Genomic DNA, 23,807 nt, shown 5'->3' with positions numbered 1-23,807 from the left:
TTATCATACAATTTTGCTCTTTTTTTTTTTATTGGTTTTGACTTCCAGGCCCTTATGAGTATTGGTTTTAGATTAGTATGTAACTTAAGATGTTGTTAAATCGAGACTAAGAGTATTAGGCCCTTATGAGTATTGGTTTTAGATTAGTATGTAACTTAAGATGTTGTTAAATCGAGACTAAGAGTATTAATTTCAGATAAGTATGTATCTAAATTTTGTATTTAGTTCTGTATATGGTGATGATTAATGATTGAACTACAGAGATTTAGTGAAAATCTAACTTTGATTTTTGGATTGGTATAGGGTGAAGCAATAACTTTGTCTTGAAGAGGAAGTATCATTTCATAATACCGATTGATACAGCTTGGAATATGCCATTAGACGATGATATTTTTGATCTACAAACTCATCTTTTACATAAAAGATTGATTCATAGTAATGGGTTTGGTCATTTTGATCTGCATTAATGGTATGGAAGGAGCATCTAAATACTTGTGTGGAAGAGAATTCGTCGACCTTTGGGATAGGATTTGTAACCACCTCGGAGCACGGTAATGAAACAACATTTTTTTTTTTTTTTTCTTTTTGGTCAAAATGAAACAACATTTATCTATCGTTTTTCGGTTTGTTGGATTTAGCTTTTCATGATTTGGAGATTGAATGACAGTTTAATGTGTTACTTAGGAGCAATCTAATGTGTTTCTACTTTCTAGTTTTAATTTACATGCACTAACGTATTGTATCAGTGAGTTTGTAGTTCAGTTTTTTTTTGAGATCTGATGAACCACATATACGGATATACCACTAGCCGCTTCAGTACAAACAATGAAAGATTTATGTTTCACTTAAAGTAAACAAACACATCAACTCTTGATGACAAAGAATTGTACACACACACAGAGCTTAGCAAGCAAAAAAAAAAAAAGAATTCTAAACTTTGCTTCTTTAAAAGAAACTAATTCATAGGTCTGTTTCAGCTTCTTCATTTGCCCATATGCTTTTTGGTGGTTACATTATTTTTTCGATCAACACTGGACAAAAAAGTCCAAATACTTAAAAAGCCCATATGCTATTTGGGCTTGAATAGATTCAATTTCAAATCCACCACCTCTAATGTCATCATCAAATTAGGTCGAAGAACTTTTAAGAGAGATTTCATATATCTCGCCGTCCGATCACCAACTACGGCGGATAAAATGAAGAATTCGATCCCGATTGATCTCATTTACGAGATACTCTCGAGATTACCTGCAAAATCAGTTGCGAGGTGTCGTTGTGTGTCGAAGCAATGGAGATCCATCCTTCGCCGTCAAGATTTCACCGAATTGTTTCTAACAAGATCCAAAGCTCGTCCACGTCTCTTAATTAGTGTCCAACAAGAAGACGGAGAGTGGAGCTTTCTCTCGTTGCCTCAGAATCCAAATGAGAAGTCGTCTCCTGTAGTAGCCGCCGATTTTCTTTTGAAGAAGTTCTCTGCAGGGATAAGCATATACGATTGTAGCTATGCCTTTGGTTTGATCTATTTTCATAATATGCGCATCCCAAAGGAAGATGAAGATGAAAAGCGTGTGTTATGTGACCCTCTCACAGGACAATATGTTATCTTACCTGAACTTAGAGGTCACTCGTATTCGTATAGCTATTTAGGGTTTGATCCGGTTGATAAGGAATTCAAGGTGTTGTTCATGAATACTAGTGATTTTATGGCTTATAATTATACAGATCATCATATTTTGACACTAGGAGCTGGAGAATTGAAATGGAGGAAGATCCAATGTCCTTTTACTCATGAGCCCTTTTGGGAAAGGATATGCATTAATGGAGTTTTGTATTACTCAGCTCAACATTCTGATTCTAGTCGAAAAAGGTCTTATGTGATAGTTTGCTTTGATGTTAGGTCTGAGAAATTCAAGTTCATACGCGCAGAACGCTGTCATGGTCAGTTGATAAACTATAAGGGGAAGTTATGTGGGGTTAATGTGGAGTATAATTATGGTGGTGGTTTTCCCCTTAAGTTGAGTATGTGGGTTCTAGAGGATGTCGAGAAACCGGAATGGTCTAAATATGTATACTCTTTGTGGGCTGATATTAAAGTTGCCCGCTATCTTTCCGTTTCTGGGATGACTGCTACCGGTGACATTGTTTTGTCGATGGAAAACACGTCTAACCCATTTTATGTCTTCTACTTCAATCCCGGAAGGAAAACTCTTCAATGTGTTGAAATCCAAGGTTTTGGTGGTAATCGTGTTTGCACCTTTGTAGACTATGTAGAGGATCTTAGTATTAACGTTGAAATGCAAAACAAGTCAAGCCCTTTACAACAATGCCGAAATATCGTTAAAGAGAAGCAGAAACCACAACAACGCGGGCATACATCTCGTGACCTCTGCAATTCTGCGCCGTCTGTGAAGAACAAGCAGCATAACAAGTACGAATCATTATTAGCTAACACCCTTGACCACTCTGCTGGCTTAGCTATTTTGTTTTTTGTTTTATTTGGTTTCTTTTTCGTTTTTTTTTAGTTATATATCATTCGGTTGTAGCTATTTTAGTCACATATGGACATTAGTGAAAACGCCTGATTATATGTAAATCTTTGTCTGATCTGAACTTTTGTCAGAGTCTCAATCCCAGTTTCTTTCTTGTTTCAATCCCAGTTCGTTGGTACCTGATCATGGCCAAATTAAAATGCTAATCCTTAAAAAAACAAAAACAAAAACAAGTTTCATGTAGTTTTGAAATAGGGCAAGCGAATGGGTAAAACGACAATGATTAGTATTGTAATCAAATAATTTTTAGCTAGTTCATTAGGTTCTGAATGGTGAAGTTCCTTTTCCGGATGCTAATTAAAAAGAGGAAGTATCAGGTGAGCAGCTGAAGAAAATTGAACTCTTCCTGTGTGTTGTAGAAGGTTTTTGCAGTAAAGAGTGTTTTTGAGAAACATAATCCAATATTGACACACATGAAAAGCCAATTCATTGATTGCTTACAGAAACCATAAGGGTGTGTATAAGACCATTATTAGTGGTTGAGTGTGATACTCAGTTTCTTGTAATGGTCTTAATCTTTTTCCTATTCAGAACAGTTATCTAATGAAAATTGGAAGTTAGAATCATGAAGATGGAATATGGTTAGTACCTGTTGTAAGGTTGATTTTCTTCAATTCTGGTGGACAGAGTAAGACTCGCAATCCCGACTAGTATTAGAGTCCTTTCGCTTTTGAATGATCCTTTACTCAGGAATCGATCCAACAGACCAACTCCTAGAAACAATGTCTCTTGCTGAATCTCCATGTCAGAACATTGCTGCTTGTAATCAGGGAGAAGACAAATCAGCAACAAATTAAGAATATCATAGCTTACTGATACATAAACCTTAAAAGATTCCAAAGTAAGCTACAGATTTCCTTAGGCTAAAACATTCTTAAAACCAGAAACAAGATCTCCAAACATATTCTCTTCAGAATATTCTGCTACTGATACATATTTCCGAGCTTCAACATTCAGAGATCAATGGATACATAACCAAATGCATTTGAACAGAAAGATAATATTCACCTTCACAATCCACTGAACCATGATAGAGCGTAAACGAGGGATGAGATCAGTACGGTCCATCATGGAGCAGTAAGCCTTAGCACAGCCCCGCATATATGCATGACTTCTCTCTCTTTCCCTCAGCCTTAGATAGCTCTCTTCCACCTCCTCATCATCAAACCTTAGCAACTAAAGCGAAAATTTATACTTAAGATTCATCCCAGAATAAAATTTCAGAGTCAAATCTTAAATTTTTTTTTTTTTTTTTGTGTTTGATGAATAAACAATTGATATTCTTTACTGTTGTAGGTTTCCTTTCATTGCCTGTGAAATCTTCACATGTGAGATTGAAATGATACTGAAAACACTAGTCGAGGATGAGGAGGTAGGCATTAACTCTGTTACTTTCTTCTATATTTATATTTTGTAAATGGTTAAGGATTTAGTGTTTCTTACCTCTTGTGATCTCTTCTTTCTGCAGTTGATGCTATTGCTGTTTTCGTTCTTAGAAGATAAAGAAACCCATAACTCATTGCTTGCCGGGTACTTCAGCAAGGTATTTAGCACTCAACAATTTTTTATTGTCAGAAAACTCATTGAGAACTTTCGCTTGCTTTTATAGGGCTCTATAGAGTATCTTCAACGTATACTCTCTTACATCTTCTATTACAGGTTGTCATTTGTCTGCTGGTGCGGAAGACGATCCCTTTCATGCAATTTATAAAAGTAAGTTGGTTCTGTTTCCTAGATTAGGATTTTCGGTTAAGAATGACTTGAACTTAGCTAGAATTAGTTTTTTTTTTCTTATCTTTGTAGAGATTATTGAACCATTAGCTAGCTGCTTTCTTTTACACTTTGGATCTTCTGTGTAACGTGAGATAATGCTGTTAAATAGTCAGAGATATTGATGAAGATCTGTTTTGCTATTTGATTATTGAAATAGCTTTTTACTAATCAACAATATTCCCTGTTGATAAAATTTTGATAATTGGTACACAATTGTTTTAAATACCATTGAACCATCTGAAAATTCATTTTAAAGTTTCACATTATGATTGACCTTGGCTTTCTTGTGCTACCAGGATCATCAAGAAATACTGAAGCAGCTTGTTGATTTAATTGGTATTACATCTATAATGGAGGTGGGTTTACTTTTTTATATGTGTTATTGGAACTCCTGATCTAGGCTCTTATGTTTTACTTAAACTAAAACAAACACATCAAAATCTTGATGCGAAAAGAACTGTACACTTTGCTTCTTTAATTTTGTTTTCTCTAAGAAGAAACTAATTCATAGGTCTGTTTCAGCTTCTTTCTTTTTTTTTGGTAGGCAACGGGGAGACATTGTCTCCCCGCAATTATTACAAAACTAAAAATAAACTAATCCCGAATGAGTCTTGGAAACGCAGTTCCTCGAGCATCATCCCGGACCAGCTTGTTTCAGCTTCTTTCTAGTAATAATAATAGCAAGTCCATCACGTAATATTATTTACTTTACAAAAAAAAAAAAAATCAACACTGGAAAAATATATAAAGGTAATTAAATTTGGATGGTTAAGAAAAAGCCCATATGCTTTTTGGGGTTGAATAAGTTCAATTTCAAATCCACTACCTCTAACATCATCTCATTAGGTCGAATAACTTTTAAAAGAGATTTCACATTTCTTTGCCGTCCGATCATCAAAACACGCCGGATAAAGTGATGAATTCGATTCCGAATTATCTCATTTACGAGATACTCTCAAGACTGTCAGCAAAATCAGTTGCGAGGTGTCCTTGCGTGTCGAAGGAATGGAGATCCATCCTTGCCCGTCAAGATTTCACCGAACTGTTTCTAACAAGATCCAAAGCTCGTCCACGTCTCTTAATTGGTGTACGACAACAAGACGGTGATCAGTGTTCCTTTTACACAACCCCTCAGCCTCAGGATCCATATGAGAAGCCGTCTCTTGTAGTAACCGCGGATTTTCATATCAAGTTGTCTAAAGGCATAAGCCAATACAATTGTAGCTATGCCTCTGGTTTGATCTATTATAGCATCCGAAGCAAGGATGAGGATGAAAAGCGTGTGATTTGTAACCCCCTCACAGGACAGTATGTGATCTTACCTGAACTTAGAGTAGGTCATTCGTATAGCTATACAATGTTTAGCTATTTAATGTTTGATCCGATAGACAAGGAATTCAAGGTATTGTTCATGAACCTTAATCGTTATACAGCTTATAATTATGTAGATCATTATATTTTGACACTGGGAAGTGGGAAATTGAGGTGGAGGAAGATCCAATGTCCTTTTACCCATGAGCTTTTTGAGGGAAGGATATGCATTAATGGAGTTTTGTATTACTCAGCTGAACATTCTGATTCTGATGGAAGAAGGTCTTGTGTGTTAGTTTGCTTTGATGTTAGGTCCGAGAAATTCAAGTTCATAGGCGCAAGAAACTGTCATTATCAGCTGATAAACTATAAGGGAAAATTATGTGAGATTAATGTGGAGTATGCTTATGATGGTAGATTTCCCCCCAAGTTGAGTATGTGGGTTCTAGAGGATGTCGAGAAACCGGAATGGTCGAAATATGTGTACTCTTTGGATGTTGAGAGTAAAGTTGCCAGCTATCTTTACGTTTCTGGGATGACTGCTACCGGTGACATTGTTTTGTTGATGGATAACACATCTAACCCTTTTTATGTCTTCTACTTCAATCCGGAAAGGAAAACTCTTCAAATTGTTGAAATCCTAGGCATTGGAAGTAATCGTGTTTGCACCTTTGTAGACTATGTAGAGGATCTTAGTGTTAACGTTGCACTGCAAAACAAGTCAAGCCCTTTACAAGAACGCCGAAATATCGTTACGGAGAAGCTTAAAACACAACAACGCCGGCATACATCTCATGACCTCTGCAAGTTTGCCCCGTCTGTGAAGAACAAGCAGCATAACAAGTATGAATCATTAGCTAACATGCTCTATCGCTCTGCTGGCTTAGCTATTTTATTTTTTGTTTTATTTGGTTTCTTTTTCGTTTTTTTTAGTTATATCATTAGGTTGTAGCTATTTTAGTCACATATGGACATTCGTGAAAACGCCTAATTATACGTAAATCTTTGTCTGATCTGAAATTTTGTCAGAGTCTCAATCCCAGTTTGCTTTCTTGATTAATTTTTGTTTTTTTTGGTGAGATGCTTTCTTGATTAATTGTTCCTTGGTGCCTGATCATGGCCAAATTAAAATGTTATCCTTATTAAAAAAAAAAAAAAAAAAAATTCATGCAGTTTTGAAATAGGGCAAGTTTTTGATATATACCTGGCAATGGGAGCATAATTTTAAACCATAGAAAGTAATATTGACATATCGTATATAAGGATCTTTCTGTCCATAACTCTTAGGTTAACTGGTTAACATCCATGGACAAATACGCTGCCATCACATTTCTAGGTGACAATTATCAAGTGTTGTTACAAAGCAATAATAGCTTTTAAGAGACTAGCGCTAGGACTTTCGTTGGAACATACTTGGGTGTTGTGTTTAAATCGGTTGATCGGTACAGGCTCCTTAAGTTTATTCATGGAATCAAGAGGGAACCTGGATAAAATGTTATGGGACTATTCAGAGCATAATCTGAAGAAAGGAATCGAAGAACATTTTCTGTCTCCTTTCTTTCTCTTCTCCAATCTTCAACGCGAGTAATACAACAGATTAATAAAGTGATAGTATAAATGATTAGTATTTCTTGAATGGGGAAAATTTTCAACCCAGAGACTCTCTCTCTTGAATTGTTTCTGTTCTAAGCTCTTGTACTGGGAATTTTCAACCCAGATGTAGGTGTCCGTTAAAACTTAAAAGGCATATGTATTCCATCTATTGTAAACCGTTCATATATATATATATATATTATAAAAAGTTAATTTCACGTTTGGCATAAAAAAAAGATTTGATCTCACATTTTGGCAAAGTGAGATTCATTTCTCATGTTTTGGCAATTATTCCATTTTATGACGAAAATGCCCTTGACGAAAAATGGAACGTGAACGGTTACGTTACGGTTTAGTTTCTAGCGGTTTAGTTACTTTTTGTTTTGAAAAAAAAAAAAAAAAAATTCAAGAAAACGAAGAATTCATCATCTTCGTTCGACATCTCCGAGAGATTCGAGAGAGAAGTAGAAATCAGTTCGAAATTCATTCATCCATATTCGTTTTCGACATCTCTACTTGATTTGAGGCATTGCATTGAACTCGAAAAACCGGCGAAGAGAAAGTTCCAGTTTTCCGGCGAAGGCGACCTGAGAATTCCGGCGAGATACCAACCTTCGAGATGGCTGGGAATAAACCAAACGACCTAGTCTATTCTAGGAAGAAGCATACGCAGGAAGGCCCCGAGAAGGACAAGGTGGAACTCAGAGTATCCCCGAGGAGGAAACTCCCTCCGAGAAATCCGCCGGAGGAATTGGGTAAGTTCCGATATTATTCCGTTTGTAGTTTCTTTGGGTGTATCGGAATCTTAAAGCTTGTTTGATTAAAGGGATAGAAGTTGCCGGATTTTGCTATATCTGTAGTTTGAAAATTTGAGAAGTTGAATTGGAAATCTCTGTTTCCGCCAAAATTCAGATGTTGAGTATATAATGTTGATAATTACTGTGTACGTACACAAATTCATACATCCGTACTTAATTGTATATCACTTGTAATTGCAGGCAGTACAAGCGTGGCTCCGACTGAAGATCTTATAGTTGAAGAGTTACCACCTAGACTCTTTGCCCTAGACCGGTACCCTGCGAAGACGAAGATGAACGCGTACTCCAAACCGGAGTACCTTTCTGATATAGCACAAGTTCTTAAGGGAAAAGAGGAGATGCAGTTTCTTCTCGAGTCTCCATTTGGGGACCTTTTTAGGATACCTGCTAACAAGTCTTCCTTCTCAGGTAAACTTGTTCTTGGACTAATATGTCGTCAGTTAGTGACGAGTAAAGTGAATGAGATGTGGATGGTCTTCGGCGGTCATCCAATAAAATTCGGATTAAGAGAATTTAGTCTGGTAACTGGTCTAGAATGTGGGACATATCCCAACAAGAAAGACGTGACGGATGTGCTAAAGGTTAAAGCTGGTAGTCAAAGTGTCTGGAAAACTCTGTTTGAGGAGAAGTTTGGGGAGAAGCCGAATCCAACAGTGCATGATTTGGTGGTCTGGCTGAAGGAGGAGGAAACCATGGATGGGTGGAAGCAGCTGGCCTTATCTCTTATAATCTTGGTAGATGGTGTGATAGGGTGCCATAATAACCCCATAAGGCCTTCTGAGTTCACTGTTGAGATGACGAAGGACGTGCAATTCTTCTGCAAATACCCTTGGGGAAGGGTGTCTTTTACCCGTACTTTGGAGAGGATAGCAAAATTCCAAACCCCTTCAGATGCTCAAAAACTGATAAGGTGTGTAAAGGATGGGTCTTATGCACTACATGGATTCCCATTAGCACTCCAGCTGTTTGCGTTCGAAACAATCCCATCCCTTGCTAAGCTAGTACCTGATGATGAAGCTAACAGGACATTTACTCAGAGGTCTATCCATCATCTTGCCTCACTGCGGGCAATCAGGACATCCAGCATCTTGGAGTGTGAGGCTGCTGAAGAGGTATGTACAATTGTTTATGTACGTACATTATTTAAAAAGTAAGTGTACATTCTCTAAGTGGTCAACAAACTTATTGGTGTAGGTTGAGGTAACCTATCTTGTGAAACCAGAGGACAATATTTGTCCTCCATCCCTGTCATGGGATGATGAAGTTGAGGATCCAAGAGTTGCTTACATTGAGCGACTGTTGTTAGCGGGTCATGAGTGGAAGGAGGAAGAATGGGTTGGAGGTAATGCTGCATTTCCAAAGCAGGAGCGCCCACCACAACTTGGAGAGATACGTGAGTGTAAATGTTGTTTTTATACTTTCTGATTATTGTCCCTTGAAGACCAATCAATGATTAAACTGGTCTATCGTAGGTGTGAAGAAGAGGAAAAGAAATGTACCAGCCCCGAATGCACCTTCTTTGAAAAAACAGAAATCTGTTGTGGAAGAAGAAAATGAGGACACTGCTGAGGATTGTTCTGAAGATCCCCAGTTTGAGAAGTTTGTAGTTGAACTTAGGAGGTGTTTCAAGAGGCAGGAAGCACAAAATAAACAAATGCAAGAAGACTTGAAGAAATTTGTCCGTAAGGAGATTCGTGCTGTCTTAGATCCAAAGGTCAAAAAGACAGAACCAACCAAAACTTCCCATGCTTCACAGGGCCCAAATAAATCGGTGGGTAAGGCACCGATGAGTGTGAAGAAGGCATCTAAAAAGATGTCTACAAAGAAAGTATTCAAGTCTGGAACAAGAAAGTCTTCAAGGCTGAAGAATATAATGACGTCAGTTGCTGAGATTACTCAGCTTCCTGATGGTAACTCTTCCTCTGAGGAAGATGACCAGGTATGGCATGTACGTACATTTATATATAGTATTTTAAATGTACGTACATGAAGATTAATAACTGTAACTTGTCTGCTATGGTACAGGATGAAGCCAACAATGAAGGTGGTTTTTCTGTAAATGATGGAGGAGATTTTTCGAACAGAGATGAAGGTATGGTTGACACTGGAGTAGCTAACATTTCAGTTGGTGGACCTACACCTTCCCATCAGGTATGTCGTGTACAAATATTTTTTTCAATTATTTCCAGTTGTGTACGTACACATAGGCTTCAGAAGTGTATGGTATACTATGTTTCAGGATGAAGGAGCACGTGATGGTGGTGAGTCTGTCCTTGTTGGTACATAGTCAGGGACCGAGGAAAAAGCTAGTGGTGACACAGAGATGGAAGAAATTCCATCTCCTGTACCTTCAACCTCTGTACAGGTATGTCTTGTGCTAATAGTCACATACTGTTTTCCATAAGTGTACCATTATCAATTATTTTCAGTTCTCCACGTACATATAGCTTAAGAAGTGTATGGTATACTATGTTTTAGGATAAAGGACCAATTGATGGTGGTGAGCCTGTCGTAGTTGGTACACAGCGAGGGACAGATGAAAAACCAACTGCTGACACAGAGATGGTAGAAAATCCATCAGGTTTACCTGCAACATCTGGACAGGTATATGGTCTGCTAATAGTCAAATGTAGTTTTCCATATGTGTACTCACTGAATGACGTGTATGGTATATTTGTTTCAGGGAGAAGAACATGGTGCCGGTCTTGAGAGTGAAGCAAATGTTGGGGAGCAACCAGAAATTTCTGAGGGTAATGATAGAGATACATCTTCTCAGGCTGAACACACCGAGGAACCCGGTGTAAGTGTACGTACATTTGTCTTTCTTATTTCCCGTGTACGTATAAGTAATGATTGTTTCAGACATCACAAAATAGAGTATATAGCCGATGAAGTTGATAACTACTGCCACAGGTTGATGCGGGAGATGTACCCAATGTAGTTGCAGAGAGTAAAGTGGATGACTCAGTACTTGAGGGCACCCTAGGGGATCCCCCTTCACCATGTGCAGTAGTTAGGAAGGTAAGCTAACTATATTTTTAAATAAAATAGTGTAGTGTAGGCTTGTTTAAATTTATAATATTCTATTATGCAGGTGTTACAGGAGTTGGCAACGAAAGCCTCCATGGATGTGGATGCAGCTAATGTAAAGGAGGTAAAAATCTCGTGTTTGGTTTAAAATTATACACAGTTATTAACATACGTACATAGGATTGTATGCGTACATTTAAATAATTCTGCACGTTAATTTGAAAAGGGAGTGTTGGAGCAGCAGGGGATTATCGACGGGGTGGAAGAACAAGAGGATTCAAACCCAGGGTTAGATGAAGCAGACACGACAGTTGGTACACTAGAAAATATTGTGAGTATCTTCTCAGTAAATATTATCATTACATTTTGAAATTGTTTAATCATGCTGTTTACAATAATACTTCTTTACAGGATGAACCAAACAACGATGCTGCAGTCGAAGCTGTTAAAATTCCTACGCCGGTTGTACCCAAAAAAATGAAGAAGCAAATAATTGTTGAGATGGATGACGCCCTTCCGGAAGGTTTTAAGGAAACAACAGTCCTCGTGCAGGATGTTCCTGGACGAGCTGAAGATTCAGAGGTTGTTATAGCGGCTGGAAATGTCCCTTACAACCCCTTGGAGAAGGTTGATGCTTCCAAATTAGAGATCTTAACCAATGTCCTCCGCGGTTTTAATGTGTAAGTATCGTGCATTATCAAAATTATCCCTTAATTGATACATTGGTTTTCTATAACAACCAGGCATACTATAATATTGGATATACAGGAAGCACACTCTTTTCGGGTATCGCAAAGTGGACAACGAGTTTTTCTCCATGCTTATAGCACAAGGACAGTGGGTGGATAATATGGTAAGTTGAAATAGTACATTTATGTACATTTTTTAAATATGCCTGAATTGTACGTACACTGACTGCCTATGCTATTATCATTTCAGATCTTGGAAATGCTCGCAATCTTGATGTGGCACAAGAACGGTCAACAAATGATAGCAAACCGATGCGTTGTTTTGGACTCCTACCTGCTTTATGAGCTTACTAAGCGTGCTGTCAGCTTCAGGAATTGTAGAAATAAGCATGGGTTCAAATGGGGCGACCGGCTATACGACATGGCCAATGGAATACACATACACCGTGAACCTAGTCTTAGGTGGTTCAAGGATGTCGACGTGGTATATGCTCCGATGAACTGGAAAGGTGATCATTGGGTTGGGTTGGCAATCCACCTCAGAGCCCGGAATATAGTTGTCTATGACGCTCTCATAGAACACACGCGGGAGTCTGTTGCATGGTCAAAGATGCAGCCTGTCTGCGAGATGATGCCGTACCTAGTGAGAGCGATGTGCGCGGATGTATTGCCTGCGAAGTACTCAGTTGAACCTTTTGCCTATGAGAGAAATGTTATGGTCGCTCAAAACCCAAGTACAGGAGATTGCGGGCCTTACGCAATGAAGTACTTGGAGTTGCTGGCGTTTGGTAACCCAATGTCAGACTTGGTGAATATTCAAGAAGCAGATATGGCCACCTACCGTCAGGTGTACGCAACAGAAATCTACGAGCACGGCAAGCGCGAGTGTGGTAACCGGCGTTTATTGTAATCATCCCTGGATGTTGAATTATTTTTATTTCCTAGTACTTATTTCCTTATTTCAACAACCTAATTAGAACAACGTAATTAATTATGGAGATCCTCAAAATATTTATGTAATCGTTATAACTATCTTCTCTAAACAATCTGCACATCGTACACTTATTGAAAAACCAACATGTGTACGTACATCTTATATAACGTACGTCTTTTACACAAAGTCGATTTTTCTCATAATAAGATATCTATTTCTTTACTTACATTGATTTGACAACCCTCCCCCACTGCATCTTACTTACATTGATTTGACAACCCTCCATCACTTACGTAAGATTGCATTAACTACAACCATAACTTAACCAACTAACTTCATTGTTCTTTATTTAAGAGTAGGAATTGCATTGTTTTGAAACACCAAATTCCTAGAAATGTCTACACCAAATCTACCTGAAGATTTGCTAGCCAAGATAGCCAAAAAAATGGCTGACAAATGTTGGTGGTACCTCGGACCTCTGTTAAGATCAGGGCGTGGTGGAAGAAACATTGTCTACAGGCCGGATGTCTTGAAAGATGCTAATATTTATAGCATGTGCAGTGATCCCGATGACTTCCATGCGGCAGGCCATGATCCGAATGACATCAACGCTGAAGGTCGATATAGACCCTTTTTCAAAAGGTGTCTAGAGGCTGGTAACCCGATTGCTATTTACCATGAAGGACTGCGTCTAGTTACCCATGAGTCTGACATTAAGGGCGCCATTGTACTTTTACAGCGGAATGTACCAAGGCACGCCGATGCAACCCTGGCCTGCGCTATTCTGTGCATATGCGACGGGAATGCTCACATGGGTGGTGTGTACCTACGCCTGTTCGCAAACAACCATTACCCTTTGGAATCAGAAGAAACACGTGACATGTGTGAGGAACTCCTAGAAGAAATAAAAAATTATGGAATTAGGTTAAACAACACATACGGCGCAACATTTTCGTACCCTGAGGAACGTGGTATTCAAACGCCTCCTTGCGCGATGCTGTGTTACATCAGATCTGGACCCTTCAAGAATGTGTGCAACGTATGTTACCTCTGGTGGTGTGCGAGAAGAATTAGTCAAATTCTCTAGGGATTTCTTACGTAATATTATCTGAATTTCTAAGTTTTTATGTTATAATATGTGGCCTTTGCAATTGTACTTTGCTTATCAGTAATGAATATCTTTTTATCTACATCCTTGCTTGTTTCTCATATACTACTAAATCTTATGAATGGTTACAAATAATTGTAATATTTTATATTAAATTGAGAAACAAGTTTCTTAATGTTAGATAATGGTGCCTTGTCTACAGAGGCTTATGAATTATCAGTAAATACATACTGACCTGATTTAGTCATTGATAATGACCTCTATCTTTCAAAAAAAAAAAAAAGAAACGCAAATTTATGTACATATATACGTACACATCCCTGTAATTAATGTACACTGTCTTTTGTCAGATAAAACGAAATTGCAAAAGAAAGAGATTTGGTTTTTAATGCGTTTCCCCCAGATTTAGCCATATACATGAACTCAATCTTTTCCCCTAATTCGGCGACAGACATCAACTCAAACTTTTAGTCAGAGAACGTAATAAGGGTAGACATACGTACACGGGTATACGTTACTGTGTACACGTATTTTAGTTGGTTTAAAACTATAAATATGAGAAGCGACTTTCGAGATGGTAGTAAATGATGATGCAATTCTGATTGATTTGACCTGTAATAACCCATATCTACAAGTTTTGGAGTGGTTATTTAATGCATACGGCCAAGCTCTATTCATAGAATGACCTCTATCTTTTCGCATAAATCTCCTTACTTTACGTACACGGTTTGCAATTAATGTACACTTGCATTTGTCAGATAAGAGGAACTTTAAAAATAATGACACTTTATTAATGCGTTCCCCCCAAATGTAGCCATATACATGAACTCAATATTTAGTCCCTATATAAACGATATCACACACACTAATTTATTTGCTCACATTATTCTAAAACCTCCTTCATTCATCAACTGGAAGATTATTTCTAAACCTCCTTTGTTAACAACATGGCTTTCCCCGCAACCCCTCCAACCGAGATGTACCTTGCAATACAATTGCCGAACCCGATTTCCGTCCTCATCAACTACCTGCCCGTATCCCAGACTCCCATCGAGACCCTCCGCCACTGTCGAAGCAAGTGACGTAAACGCAATAGTGATGGACGACTTCATCACATGGCCTCACTTCTTGCAGCCGGAGTCTCCCTTTAGGGCCTACTTCAGCCTCTTGCTGGAAAGGGGTGCGATCCCGGCTATATACCTCGAAGGTGTCCGCCAGGCAAGCAGCTTCCTAACGGTGGCCCACGGCATTACACTACTCAACTCCGTCGCTCCATCCAACCCTCTCGCCTGCTTCGTGACCGGCTTATTCCTAACTTGTACTGGCAACCATGTCGACTTTCTTCCAGTCAGCGATATGTTCTGGGCGATGACACCCACATTAGCGGCAGCTCACGCAGTGGGGGAGATGGTGATGTATCACATAAGCCACCTTCACACCGAAGGTCCTCGGCTCTGGCAACGTTCATGGAGGTATGTGCACACACCGGCATGTGTTGGCCTTTGCACGTACACTTCCGGCTGCAGAGGGTGTTTCTTTTACTGGTACGCGAGGGAGATGTGTGTCTTCTATTAGATATGACTTTGATAATGACGGATGAGGCATACAATTTTCCGGCTCATGTGTATGCTTCGGGCTCTACTTTTTAGTTTATTGCTTCCGCATCTAATATATAGTTTGTCTTTCTTGAATGTATGTCCTTCTTCGGGCACTTAATTATGAATGAATGAAGTTTTTGTTGTTTGAGGACAACAAATATGATATATGTATGTTTTCGTGTACGAACACGGGATTCGTACAATTTGCTGATTGAAGAACCAAAAAGCTAGTAAAACGTACACTGGCAAATTAATTGTAATTGAAGACACTGTACGTATAAAATGTACGTACAGTTACCCAATAGTTTATTATACAAATTCAAGTAATTAGAAAACGACAACAAGTTTATGTAGTTTTACAATACTTAATATAAATCTGGTCATTAATAATAAGAAGACTGGGGAAAACAAATCCCCCTATCTAAAAAACGACCTGCTTGATCTCTTCCACTTCCGGTGTGTCCGGATCGGCAAAGACCTTTGACACAGGACCATGACTCACAACCTTAGGATTAGCTCTGTCGGTTAAACGCCAGAAGACGAGTGCGACAACAACATTGCGCTGACCTAGACTCCGAAAGAAGGTTTGGAATTCCAACGCCTGTTCATTGTGTGCTTCGCATTCCAAAACTTCGTTGCTACATTATATTAAAAGAAGAATCAAGTCAGCGTTTAGATTAAAAAGTGTAAGTGAATCAAATGTGAAAAGAACATTTACTATCTATCTTTGATCTTGAAAGGAAGCTTGAGACCGTCGAAGTCTCTGGTCAAGTGGCCAACCTCCAACAACGCTCCAATGACATCTACATATCAAGGGCCAGAAAATAGAAATAAACTTCTAATTTCAAAAATGTGTAAATAAAACGTAACTTAAAAAACATCTCACCGACTAAAACTTTAGTATCAACTGTTTTCTCCAAAATGTAGTCGAATTGAGTGAAATCGTAAAACGATATTGGGTCCCTTCGTAAGGCGTTAGTAACGACGGTCCGATCCATAAACCATATGCCGTAGTCATGAGATGTTGCTCTCACTGAGTCAGCGACGTTACGGACCAAAAAAGTGGTCACAATTTTCCACTCATTTTCTTTGATTCGGTCTATGTAAAAAGGAGCAAGGCGACGATCAATGGTGGCCTCGATACGGAAACGGGATCCCTACAGAATATGATATATAACAGATTTATATAGAATTGAACCTAACGTATGATAAAAAAACACAAACACGGCACAGGGAAACTACCGAATTATCTGCCAAGATAAGGCCGAGTTCGAAGATGTTGGGCGCAACAAACTTCTTAAACACTCTCACGACAAATACACAAATTGTCCACCCAGTGATCTGAGGACACAATTCAGAGATGGTGTGATACCCGTCCATCACACGGTTAGCAAGAACAATCGAAAGACTTTGTGTTTGATTGATGTAACTGCCGATGTGGGAAAGGGTTTTCGTTTGAAGGAATGTGGATAAAATTGAGGAGGAGATGTGGCTTAAATAAGGAAATTCCGTAACGGACGCGGTGGGTAGTGCGAAAGTGTTCCAACGGTTGAGATACAAATGTGTGTAACCGTTTGTAACCGTTTATTGCATGAAGATTATACGTACACAGACACAACAAACACGTACACTAACAAAAACGTACACTCAGAAAACGTACATAGTTATACGCTGGCAAACATTAAACGTACGTACACCGTCACAACACTTTGGTACACACTGTCCACACATAAACGTACACTGTCTTCGCGGAGACATAAGGCTTTTGAGGAGAACTAAATAGGATTTTTGCAAGTCTTCTTGTTATGACCTGCTTGTCTACATCGTGTGCACTGATTCAGAATAAGTCTTTTCTGTCTCTTTTTCTGAAATGACAACAACAATAAGTTAATAATCTACGCATCTTATACTCAAAACGTTTGAATGATAGCACTTACCCGGTTTTCATCTCTAGATGGAATCCTTTTGGTTGTTGGTCTTCCTGGTGGTCGTCTACAGTATGGAGGAATTAGTATCAAATCCGATATATGTTGTGGGATGACAACATCCTTCGGATCCGCGATTGGTAGAATCGGTTCTTGAAAAGAATCAGAAAACGTTTGAAGGCCATACCACCATCCTACAACAACCTTCGGATCTATTCCAAACTCGATTGCAGCTGCTAGACCGTGTTCACATGGGATTCTCAACTTTGTGTACCTAAGACACGTACACGTACACTCGTCCAGAACGACATGAAAATGCTCACCTAACTTGCTTGTAACTTGATAACTCCACGGTCCAGACATCTTAACCGCGAATTTCCCTGACGCAGGCAAATCTTGGAGAAAACGCTCATCAACCTCAGGCGTCACTAAAGACTTACACCTAGCCACTTTTTGCCTCCTCGCTGCGAACCATCGCATTAGGACCTCTCGAATGAACTCTATCATGTACACAATCGGATATGATTTGGCTCTTGTTAAGACATTATTCATAGACTCCGAGTTGTTGCTAGACATGATATTGTAGCGTTCCCCTTTACAGTGAGCTCTTGTCCAATGCTCAAATCCAATTTCCTCTAAGTAATTTGCGCATGCAGCACTCTTAGCCCTTAACTGTTCGAAGTATTTTTCAAAATCTCTCACTCTGTAAGCTTTAGCAGCGCTGAAGAATAATCCAGATACACCATACTTACCATAATGGGTGGAGATATTTCGCTCAAGGTGTACTGCACATGCACCATGATGAGCTTTCGGATAAACCACACTGAGGCCGTTATATATTGAAGAATGTCTGTCCGATACAATCATTAATTCTTCACTGTCTGGAACAATGTCAGCTAATTTATCAAAGAACCACACCCATGAAGCGTCAGTCTCACCATCCACAACACCAAACGCTATTGGAAATATTTGGAAGTTCCCGTCTTGGGCACATGCAATGAGGAGACATCCCTTGTAACGTCCTACTAGCTGCGTTCCATCTACGACAATTACCTTCCTCATATACTTCAGACCTTTTATAGAAGCCCCGAGAGATACAAAAACATACTTAAAGCGCTGCGTACCATCAGCTTCAGGTGTAGAGTGTAGGTGAGTTATCGTACCCGGATTAGCTAATTTAAGAAGATACAAATAGGTAGGCAAAAACCTGTAACTTTTTATATCATCCCCCCTTACATTTTCCACTGCAACCTCTTTTGCTCTCCAAGCGGTAGAATATGAAATCCGAACATTGAGATCATTTAGGAGCAACTGTGGTAAATCGACAGCTCTCGGACCCCCTTGCGTAGAACTGTATCTGCTCTTCACTACCTCTCCGAGAAGCTTATAACTAGCATGTTTATTATAATGCTTACGAGTGTCGATGTCACACGTATGGGTGGTATCATACGATGTGATTTTGAAATATTCTGAATTCTTGACAACTTGAGCTGTCAAATGCCATGGACAAGTATCATCAACGCAGACCATCTCCAATCTTTTAGGACATGACCTACGTTGCTTGTAGCAAAAGCATTGTTTGATTGCGAGATAAGACATTGTTTGTTGTATGACTTTTCTGTTCTTAAAAACACTCCCGACATACAAAGTCTCACCTGTCGTACTCAGTTCGACTTGTGTCTCATCATCTCGTAAATTGGCTAAATCATCGAATACCGGAGCAGCATCATTATCGAGAATCTCCAACTCGCCACCATGTAATGTAGAAAAGTCATTATACACTTCGTAAGCCTCAGCTGCGGTAACTAACCGATTATCATTCAGTGTCCCATTTGCGGGAGCTCCAATACCACGGTCGATAGTGACTTCGTATATACCATTAATATTGGTATCCGTGTTACATTCGCAGCCTGAATCTTGTACACACTCTGTAGTGTACGTACATTGGTACAAACCATGTTGACACGTACGTCTTGGAGTCACCGTTGGTGTACGGTCACCCGAATGAGAAATGTTATCTCCGCCAGGTGCAGTAACTAGCCGATTATCATTCAGTGTCCCACTTGGGGAATCTCCAATACCACGGTCGATAACATCATCCCCAGAGACATCGTCTATACCATTAATATTGGGATCGGTGTTACCTTCGCAGCCTGTATCTTGTACACATTCTGTTGTGTACGTACATTGGTACAAACCATGTTGACACGTACGTCTTGGAGTCACCGTTGGTGTACGGTCAACCGAGTTATCTCCCCCACGTACACGATGACTTGTGTACGTACACTCTGCCAATAGACGACTGAATTCCCCTGGATGTTGAACCGTTTGTTGAGTGAGAATGACGTCCTCCTCAACATTCCCTATTCCATATTCTTCAATAATTAAATCGTTCCACTTGTTGTAATCGTAATCTTCGCCACTGCCTTCACTACCGTCTATAGTAGGATCGAGGGTACTTCCCCCCATAGATCCATCATCACCCTGATAATCATCATACCCAGCACCATCTTCGTTTTCCTCCTCCTCTTCTTCATCCTCATCTGTTTTATCATCTTCAACGTCGTCTTGCTCATCTACGGCCTCATTATTTCCATCTACATTTGAAGCCGCTACGATGGGATTTGGTGTCGTTGCACTCCCACACACACGGTAACTCTCACCATCGGTCCTAGGGACAGTATTCCCGAGTGCCTTGAAAGAGACAAACAAGGTGACACTAGGATCCCCACCACGAATCAAAAAGAATGTATCCAGGTTCATTTGATTGTCAATGTATACAGGAGGGCGTTTACTTTCTATCATCACTGACATCTTTCCCGGCATCCAGTAACTAATTATTGGATTGCATTCGGTGCACTTCAAACTGAAAACCTCGCATAATGTACGTACAAATTCCGTGTACGTCATGTTTTGCCTAACACGTACACAACGACCAAACCAGCCTTCCCATGGTTCAAATTTCCATTCTTCTTCTTTGCATTTCCACTCACCCACCATAGTAAATACGGGAATATCCATTACCAACCTGCATCATAAATTCACCAGAACCCCATTAAATGCAAATGAAAGCATGATTATATCTACAAAAAAACAAAAAGAATTCCCAACTACACACTTATAAACATAAATCTATCCTCATTTAGCAATTTCAACTAAAAAAAGTGGAAATAAAAATATTCTGGGTTTTTATATAAAAACAATGTTGATCTTAGCACACAATCAAGACCCTAGTGTGTTAAAACAAAAAACTTCTTAACCAATTTCATTACTTACACGTTCAATGCTTGTCTTGGCTCCAAACTTTGTAAATCAAGAAGATCAAACCGATGCAGAATCACATTCGTTCAGAAAAATTTGTTTGTTTCATGGATCATGTTTGTCTCTTACAACTATTCACGCATAAAAACTAATATTAGAAAAGTAATGATGACTTTTGCATTAATTGTGACATGAGTCATGTCTAAACTTTTTGGGCATTAAATACTGATGTCTCATTGTGTTTTAATGTTTTTATTCCCAACTTGTCACTGTACTCCCGCACAAAATCAATTAAGAGCGAAATATATTGCGTAACCGGAACAGTGTACTTAACTAAACCTCTTAACTGAACCGTACAGTGAACCGCTTAACTGAACCGTACGCTTAACTAAACCGTACAGTGAACAGTACATCGGTAAGGGTAAAATGGTCAGATTTTGGCCAAAATGTCAAAACATGAAAGCTCATTCTCTCTTTGCCAAAACTTGAAAATAAAACTTGGTCAACTGCCATAACTTGAAATTTACCCTATTATAAAACCAGAAAATATAGAAAAAAAATAATCTCACACAGATATTTCTGAGTAACCTTAAAGCAAAATATACCATGCAACGGGAGCATGGATTTGCTTGGTGTGAAAGAAACAACAAGATCCACTCCAACGTAGTCAAGCAAAACAATCATCAGTCGGTATCAAGCATAATCATAAAAGTCACAATGTAAAGGGCTTGCAACATCCCGATCATCAGATTATGATTACATCAATTCCTTTGCAACCCTAAATAATATGAAAGGATTATTATACCAGAGGAAACTATTCTTATCAGTGAAAAGAAAAATAAGTACAAGGAAGATAAAGCAATAATATGAAGAAACTTAGAGCATCTCCAACAGTAATGTCTGGAGGAATGTCTCAAGATTTTCTAATATAAAAGTAGGAGAGAGTGTATACACAGTTTCTGGTTTGAGAAACTTTGAGAAACTGTGTCTCCACTTGTCTTTTTATTATTGGTCAAATTCTTTTTTATAATTTATAATTTAAATAAATAACTTATTTATTATAAATTAATTAAAATAGTATTTTTGAGACACCCACACAGTGTCTGATGGATGGAGATGCTCTAAGAAACCATTGAAATATAATCATTGGTTAAAGCCCATGCTTGTTTGGGTCTTATCCTCTTAGGTTAGGTTACATGCCGAACATTAAAGAGATTTTTCATATCTTATATATATAAATATAGTTTGAGCGATTTCTATTCATATATCTTTCTCTGTTCAATCATGAATAGAGAAAAAACTTTCGATTCCATTCCTAAGGATCTCTTTCCTGATATATTCTCGAAATTGTCTGCAAATTTAATAGCGAGATGTCGTTGCGTGTCGAAGCTATGGGCGTCAATACTTAGCCGTCAAGATTTCACCGAATTGTTTCTGACTAAGTCATCAACTCGTCCACGTCTCTTATTTGGGGTCAAACGAGCCAACGGTGAGTGCCTCTTCTTCTCGTCTACTCAGCCTCGGAATCCATATGAAAAGTCGTCTCTTGTAGTAACCGCTGATTTTCATACCAAGTTATCTGAAGTTATAAGCCGGGAAATTTGTAGCTATGCTTCTGGTTTGGCCTATCTCTCTGATATGAGAATATCAGTGAAGGATGAGGATGTAGTGCGTGTGATATGTAACCCTATCACGGGAAAGTATACGGTCTTACCTAAACTGAGAAGGTACGTAAAGTCGTATAGTTATTTAGTGTTTGATCCAATTGACAAGCAATTCAAGGTATTGTTCATGGCTTATCCATCTGGTCCTGATGATCATAAAATTCTGACCTTGGGAACTCGAAAAATGAGGTGGAGGAAAATCCATTGTCCCTTAACTCATGATCCTTTTTGTGGAGGGATATGCATCAATGGGGTTTTTTATTACTTAGCTATCAAAAGTGATGAAACCTTGGTTAATAGAAGATCTTATGTCATAGTTTGCTTTGATGTTAGATTTGAGAAATTCAAGTTCATCGACGTAGAATGCTTTTATCATTTAATAAATTATAAGGGAAAATTAGGCGGGATTAATTGGAATTATGCTAGCGCTGATGGAAGTCGTACCTTTGAGTTGAGAATGTGGGTTCTAGATGATGCCGAGAAACATGAATGGTCGAAATATGACTACACTTTTCCCGAACATGAAGTCTTTTTCTACAATATTGTTCTTGCCGTTGGGATGGCTGCTACATGTGAAATTGTTTTGTCGGAGAAGTTTACATCGAAACCGTTTTATGTCTTCTACTTCAATCCAGAAAGAGACACTCTCCAAAGAGTTGAAATCCAAGGATTGGAGAATCACTGTAGAGTTTACACTATTGCAGACCATGTAGAGGATCTTAATGTTAAGGATGCAAAGCAACTCAAGTCAGGCCCATACATCATTACGAAAAAGCCAAAAGCACAACAACGTCGAAGTTGTCTGAGTAAGATCTATAACATAAGAGTCTAGCTATTTCGGCTGACAGTGTGAGCTCTATCACTCTGTCGGCTTAGCCTTTTGTTCTTTCTGATTATCATGTCCTAATTGTTTTACTCGTTACTTTGGAGTTGGGAGCAAATTAATGTTTTATCTACATTGCCTTTTCATAAACCTCTTTGTTTTCTTCGTAATGTTAATGTTTAAAAGTTATTTTAAGATCTCTATAGTATCCTTGTTTCCTTTGACATTGTTTCTACAAAATTACTAGATCGATCTACCGAAAATAACCGCGGTTTTTAATTACTAATTCGTGCCACTTTCATACTTTTACCAGCCTATGTTTCAAACTCTTCTCGGAAAATCAGAGCAAGAGTTTGAATTTAATCATTCCATGGTCGGCTGGACGATCCCTCTTCCTAAAGATACTTCTCTTTGGCATAATCTAAGAATACCCCTTATCAAAAGGTTCTTGACTGCAAAAAAGATTATTAGTGAGCTGTAGCAGGAACGAGTAAAATAACCTCCAACACCAAAAGTGTTTCTTGCAATGTACGTCAGAAATAACCAGAAGAAGAAGCAGAGATACTTCGTGCCAGTCTCTTACTTGACTAATCAGCTTTTGTTTCAAAGGCTTGAACGATCCCTTGTCTTGTAGATACTTTTTCAGAACTTCAAGTCACTCTTCTTGCTCCTTAACCAAGCAGATACTATCCTCTTTGGCGAGTTGATGATGTTGCTTGATGTCAAAGAAA

At 38.7% G+C, this 23,807-nt stretch overlaps 5 protein-coding genes and 1 long non-coding RNA gene across 7 annotated transcripts; 5 read left to right on the top strand and 1 right to left on the bottom strand.

Moving 5' to 3' along the window:
- The first annotated feature begins 1,008 nt into the window (after window positions 1–1,008).
- LOC110225062 (F-box only protein 12-like) lies at window positions 1,009–2,651 on the top strand. The gene has a single exon (XM_021013730.1). The coding sequence runs from the start codon at window positions 1,197–1,199 to the stop codon at window positions 2,520–2,522; it is 1,326 nt and encodes a 441-aa protein (XP_020869389.1). The 5' UTR covers window positions 1,009–1,196; the 3' UTR covers window positions 2,523–2,651.
- Window positions 2,652–3,845: 1,194 nt separating this feature from the next.
- Window positions 3,846–4,770, top strand: LOC9329719. The gene is made up of 3 exons (XR_002328998.1): window positions 3,846–3,921; window positions 4,018–4,262; window positions 4,619–4,770. It is a non-coding gene; the product is annotated as an uncharacterized LOC9329719 (long non-coding RNA).
- Window positions 4,771–5,107: 337 nt separating this feature from the next.
- LOC110224159 (F-box only protein 12-like) lies at window positions 5,108–6,644 on the top strand. Its single transcript, XM_021014124.1, has one exon. It carries the CDS (start codon window positions 5,239–5,241, stop codon window positions 6,583–6,585), a length of 1,347 nt encoding a protein of 448 aa, XP_020869783.1. The 5' UTR covers window positions 5,108–5,238; the 3' UTR covers window positions 6,586–6,644.
- Window positions 6,645–9,764: 3,120 nt separating this feature from the next.
- LOC110225159 lies at window positions 9,765–12,817 on the top strand. 2 transcript variants are annotated; one of them, XM_021014123.1, is made up of 10 exons: window positions 9,765–9,983; window positions 10,070–10,409; window positions 10,523–10,648; window positions 10,728–10,844; window positions 10,958–11,065; window positions 11,139–11,198; window positions 11,301–11,405; window positions 11,486–11,754; window positions 11,843–11,927; window positions 12,014–12,817. In XM_021014123.1, exons 2-10 carry the CDS (start codon window positions 10,368–10,370, stop codon window positions 12,671–12,673), a joined length of 1,572 nt encoding a protein of 523 aa, XP_020869782.1. In that variant the 5' UTR covers window positions 9,765–9,983; window positions 10,070–10,367; the 3' UTR covers window positions 12,674–12,817. The 2 variants fall into 2 exon arrangements, with proteins under 2 accessions (XP_020869782.1, XP_020869781.1); XM_021014122.1 differs by having other exon boundaries at window positions 10,728–10,850.
- Window positions 12,818–15,655: 2,838 nt separating this feature from the next.
- Window positions 15,656–16,520, bottom strand: LOC110225160. The gene is made up of 3 exons (XM_021014127.1): window positions 16,290–16,520; window positions 16,122–16,206; window positions 15,656–16,041 (listed from the first exon to the last, which is right to left on the bottom strand). Exons 1-3 carry the CDS (start codon window positions 16,399–16,401, stop codon window positions 15,825–15,827), a joined length of 414 nt encoding a protein of 137 aa, XP_020869786.1. The 5' UTR covers window positions 16,402–16,520; the 3' UTR covers window positions 15,656–15,824.
- A 5,353-nt stretch (window positions 16,521–21,873) lies between these two features.
- On the top strand, window positions 21,874–23,320 carry LOC9329717 (putative F-box protein At1g30925). Its single transcript, XM_021014125.1, has one exon. It carries the CDS (start codon window positions 21,874–21,876, stop codon window positions 23,083–23,085), a length of 1,212 nt encoding a protein of 403 aa, XP_020869784.1. The 3' UTR covers window positions 23,086–23,320.
- Window positions 23,321–23,807: the final 487 nt, after the last annotated feature.

The sequence above is a fragment of the Arabidopsis lyrata genome, assembly GCF_000004255.2.
Source record: "Arabidopsis lyrata subsp. lyrata unplaced genomic scaffold ARALYscaffold_1, whole genome shotgun sequence".
NCBI lineage: Eukaryota > Viridiplantae > Streptophyta > Magnoliopsida > Brassicales > Brassicaceae > Arabidopsis > Arabidopsis lyrata.
The sequence above is the reverse complement of the archived record's forward strand: the minus strand, read 5'-3'. Positions and strand labels throughout refer to the sequence as shown.

What these genes read in the sequence shown, in the direction of transcription:
- LOC110225062 (XM_021013730.1), top strand. Translation starts at nt 1,197, where the DNA reads ATGAAGAATTCGATCCCGATTGATCTCATTTACGAGATACTCTCGAGA.
- LOC110225160 (XM_021014127.1), bottom strand. Translation starts at nt 16,401, where the DNA reads ATGGATCGGACCGTCGTTACTAACGCCTTACGAAGGGACCCAATATCG. An exon ending in TGATACTAAAGTTTTAGTCG is followed by an intron (nt 16,207 to 16,289) that starts GTGAGATGTTTT and finishes CTTGATATGTAG; the next exon opens with ATGTCATTGGAGCGTTGTTG. An exon ending in TTCAAGATCAAAGATAGATA is followed by an intron (nt 16,042 to 16,121) that starts GTAAATGTTCTT and finishes AATATAATGTAG; the next exon opens with CAACGAAGTTTTGGAATGCG.
- LOC110225159 (XM_021014122.1), top strand. Translation starts at nt 10,368, where the DNA reads ATGGAAGAAATTCCATCTCCTGTACCTTCAACCTCTGTACAG. An exon ending in TACCTTCAACCTCTGTACAG is followed by an intron (nt 10,410 to 10,522) that starts GTATGTCTTGTG and finishes ACTATGTTTTAG; the next exon opens with GATAAAGGACCAATTGATGG. An exon ending in CATGTGCAGTAGTTAGGAAG is followed by an intron (nt 11,066 to 11,138) that starts GTAAGCTAACTA and finishes TCTATTATGCAG; the next exon opens with GTGTTACAGGAGTTGGCAAC.
- LOC110224159 (XM_021014124.1), top strand. Translation starts at nt 5,239, where the DNA reads ATGAATTCGATTCCGAATTATCTCATTTACGAGATACTCTCAAGACTG.
- LOC9329717 (XM_021014125.1), top strand. Translation starts at nt 21,874, where the DNA reads ATGAATAGAGAAAAAACTTTCGATTCCATTCCTAAGGATCTCTTTCCT.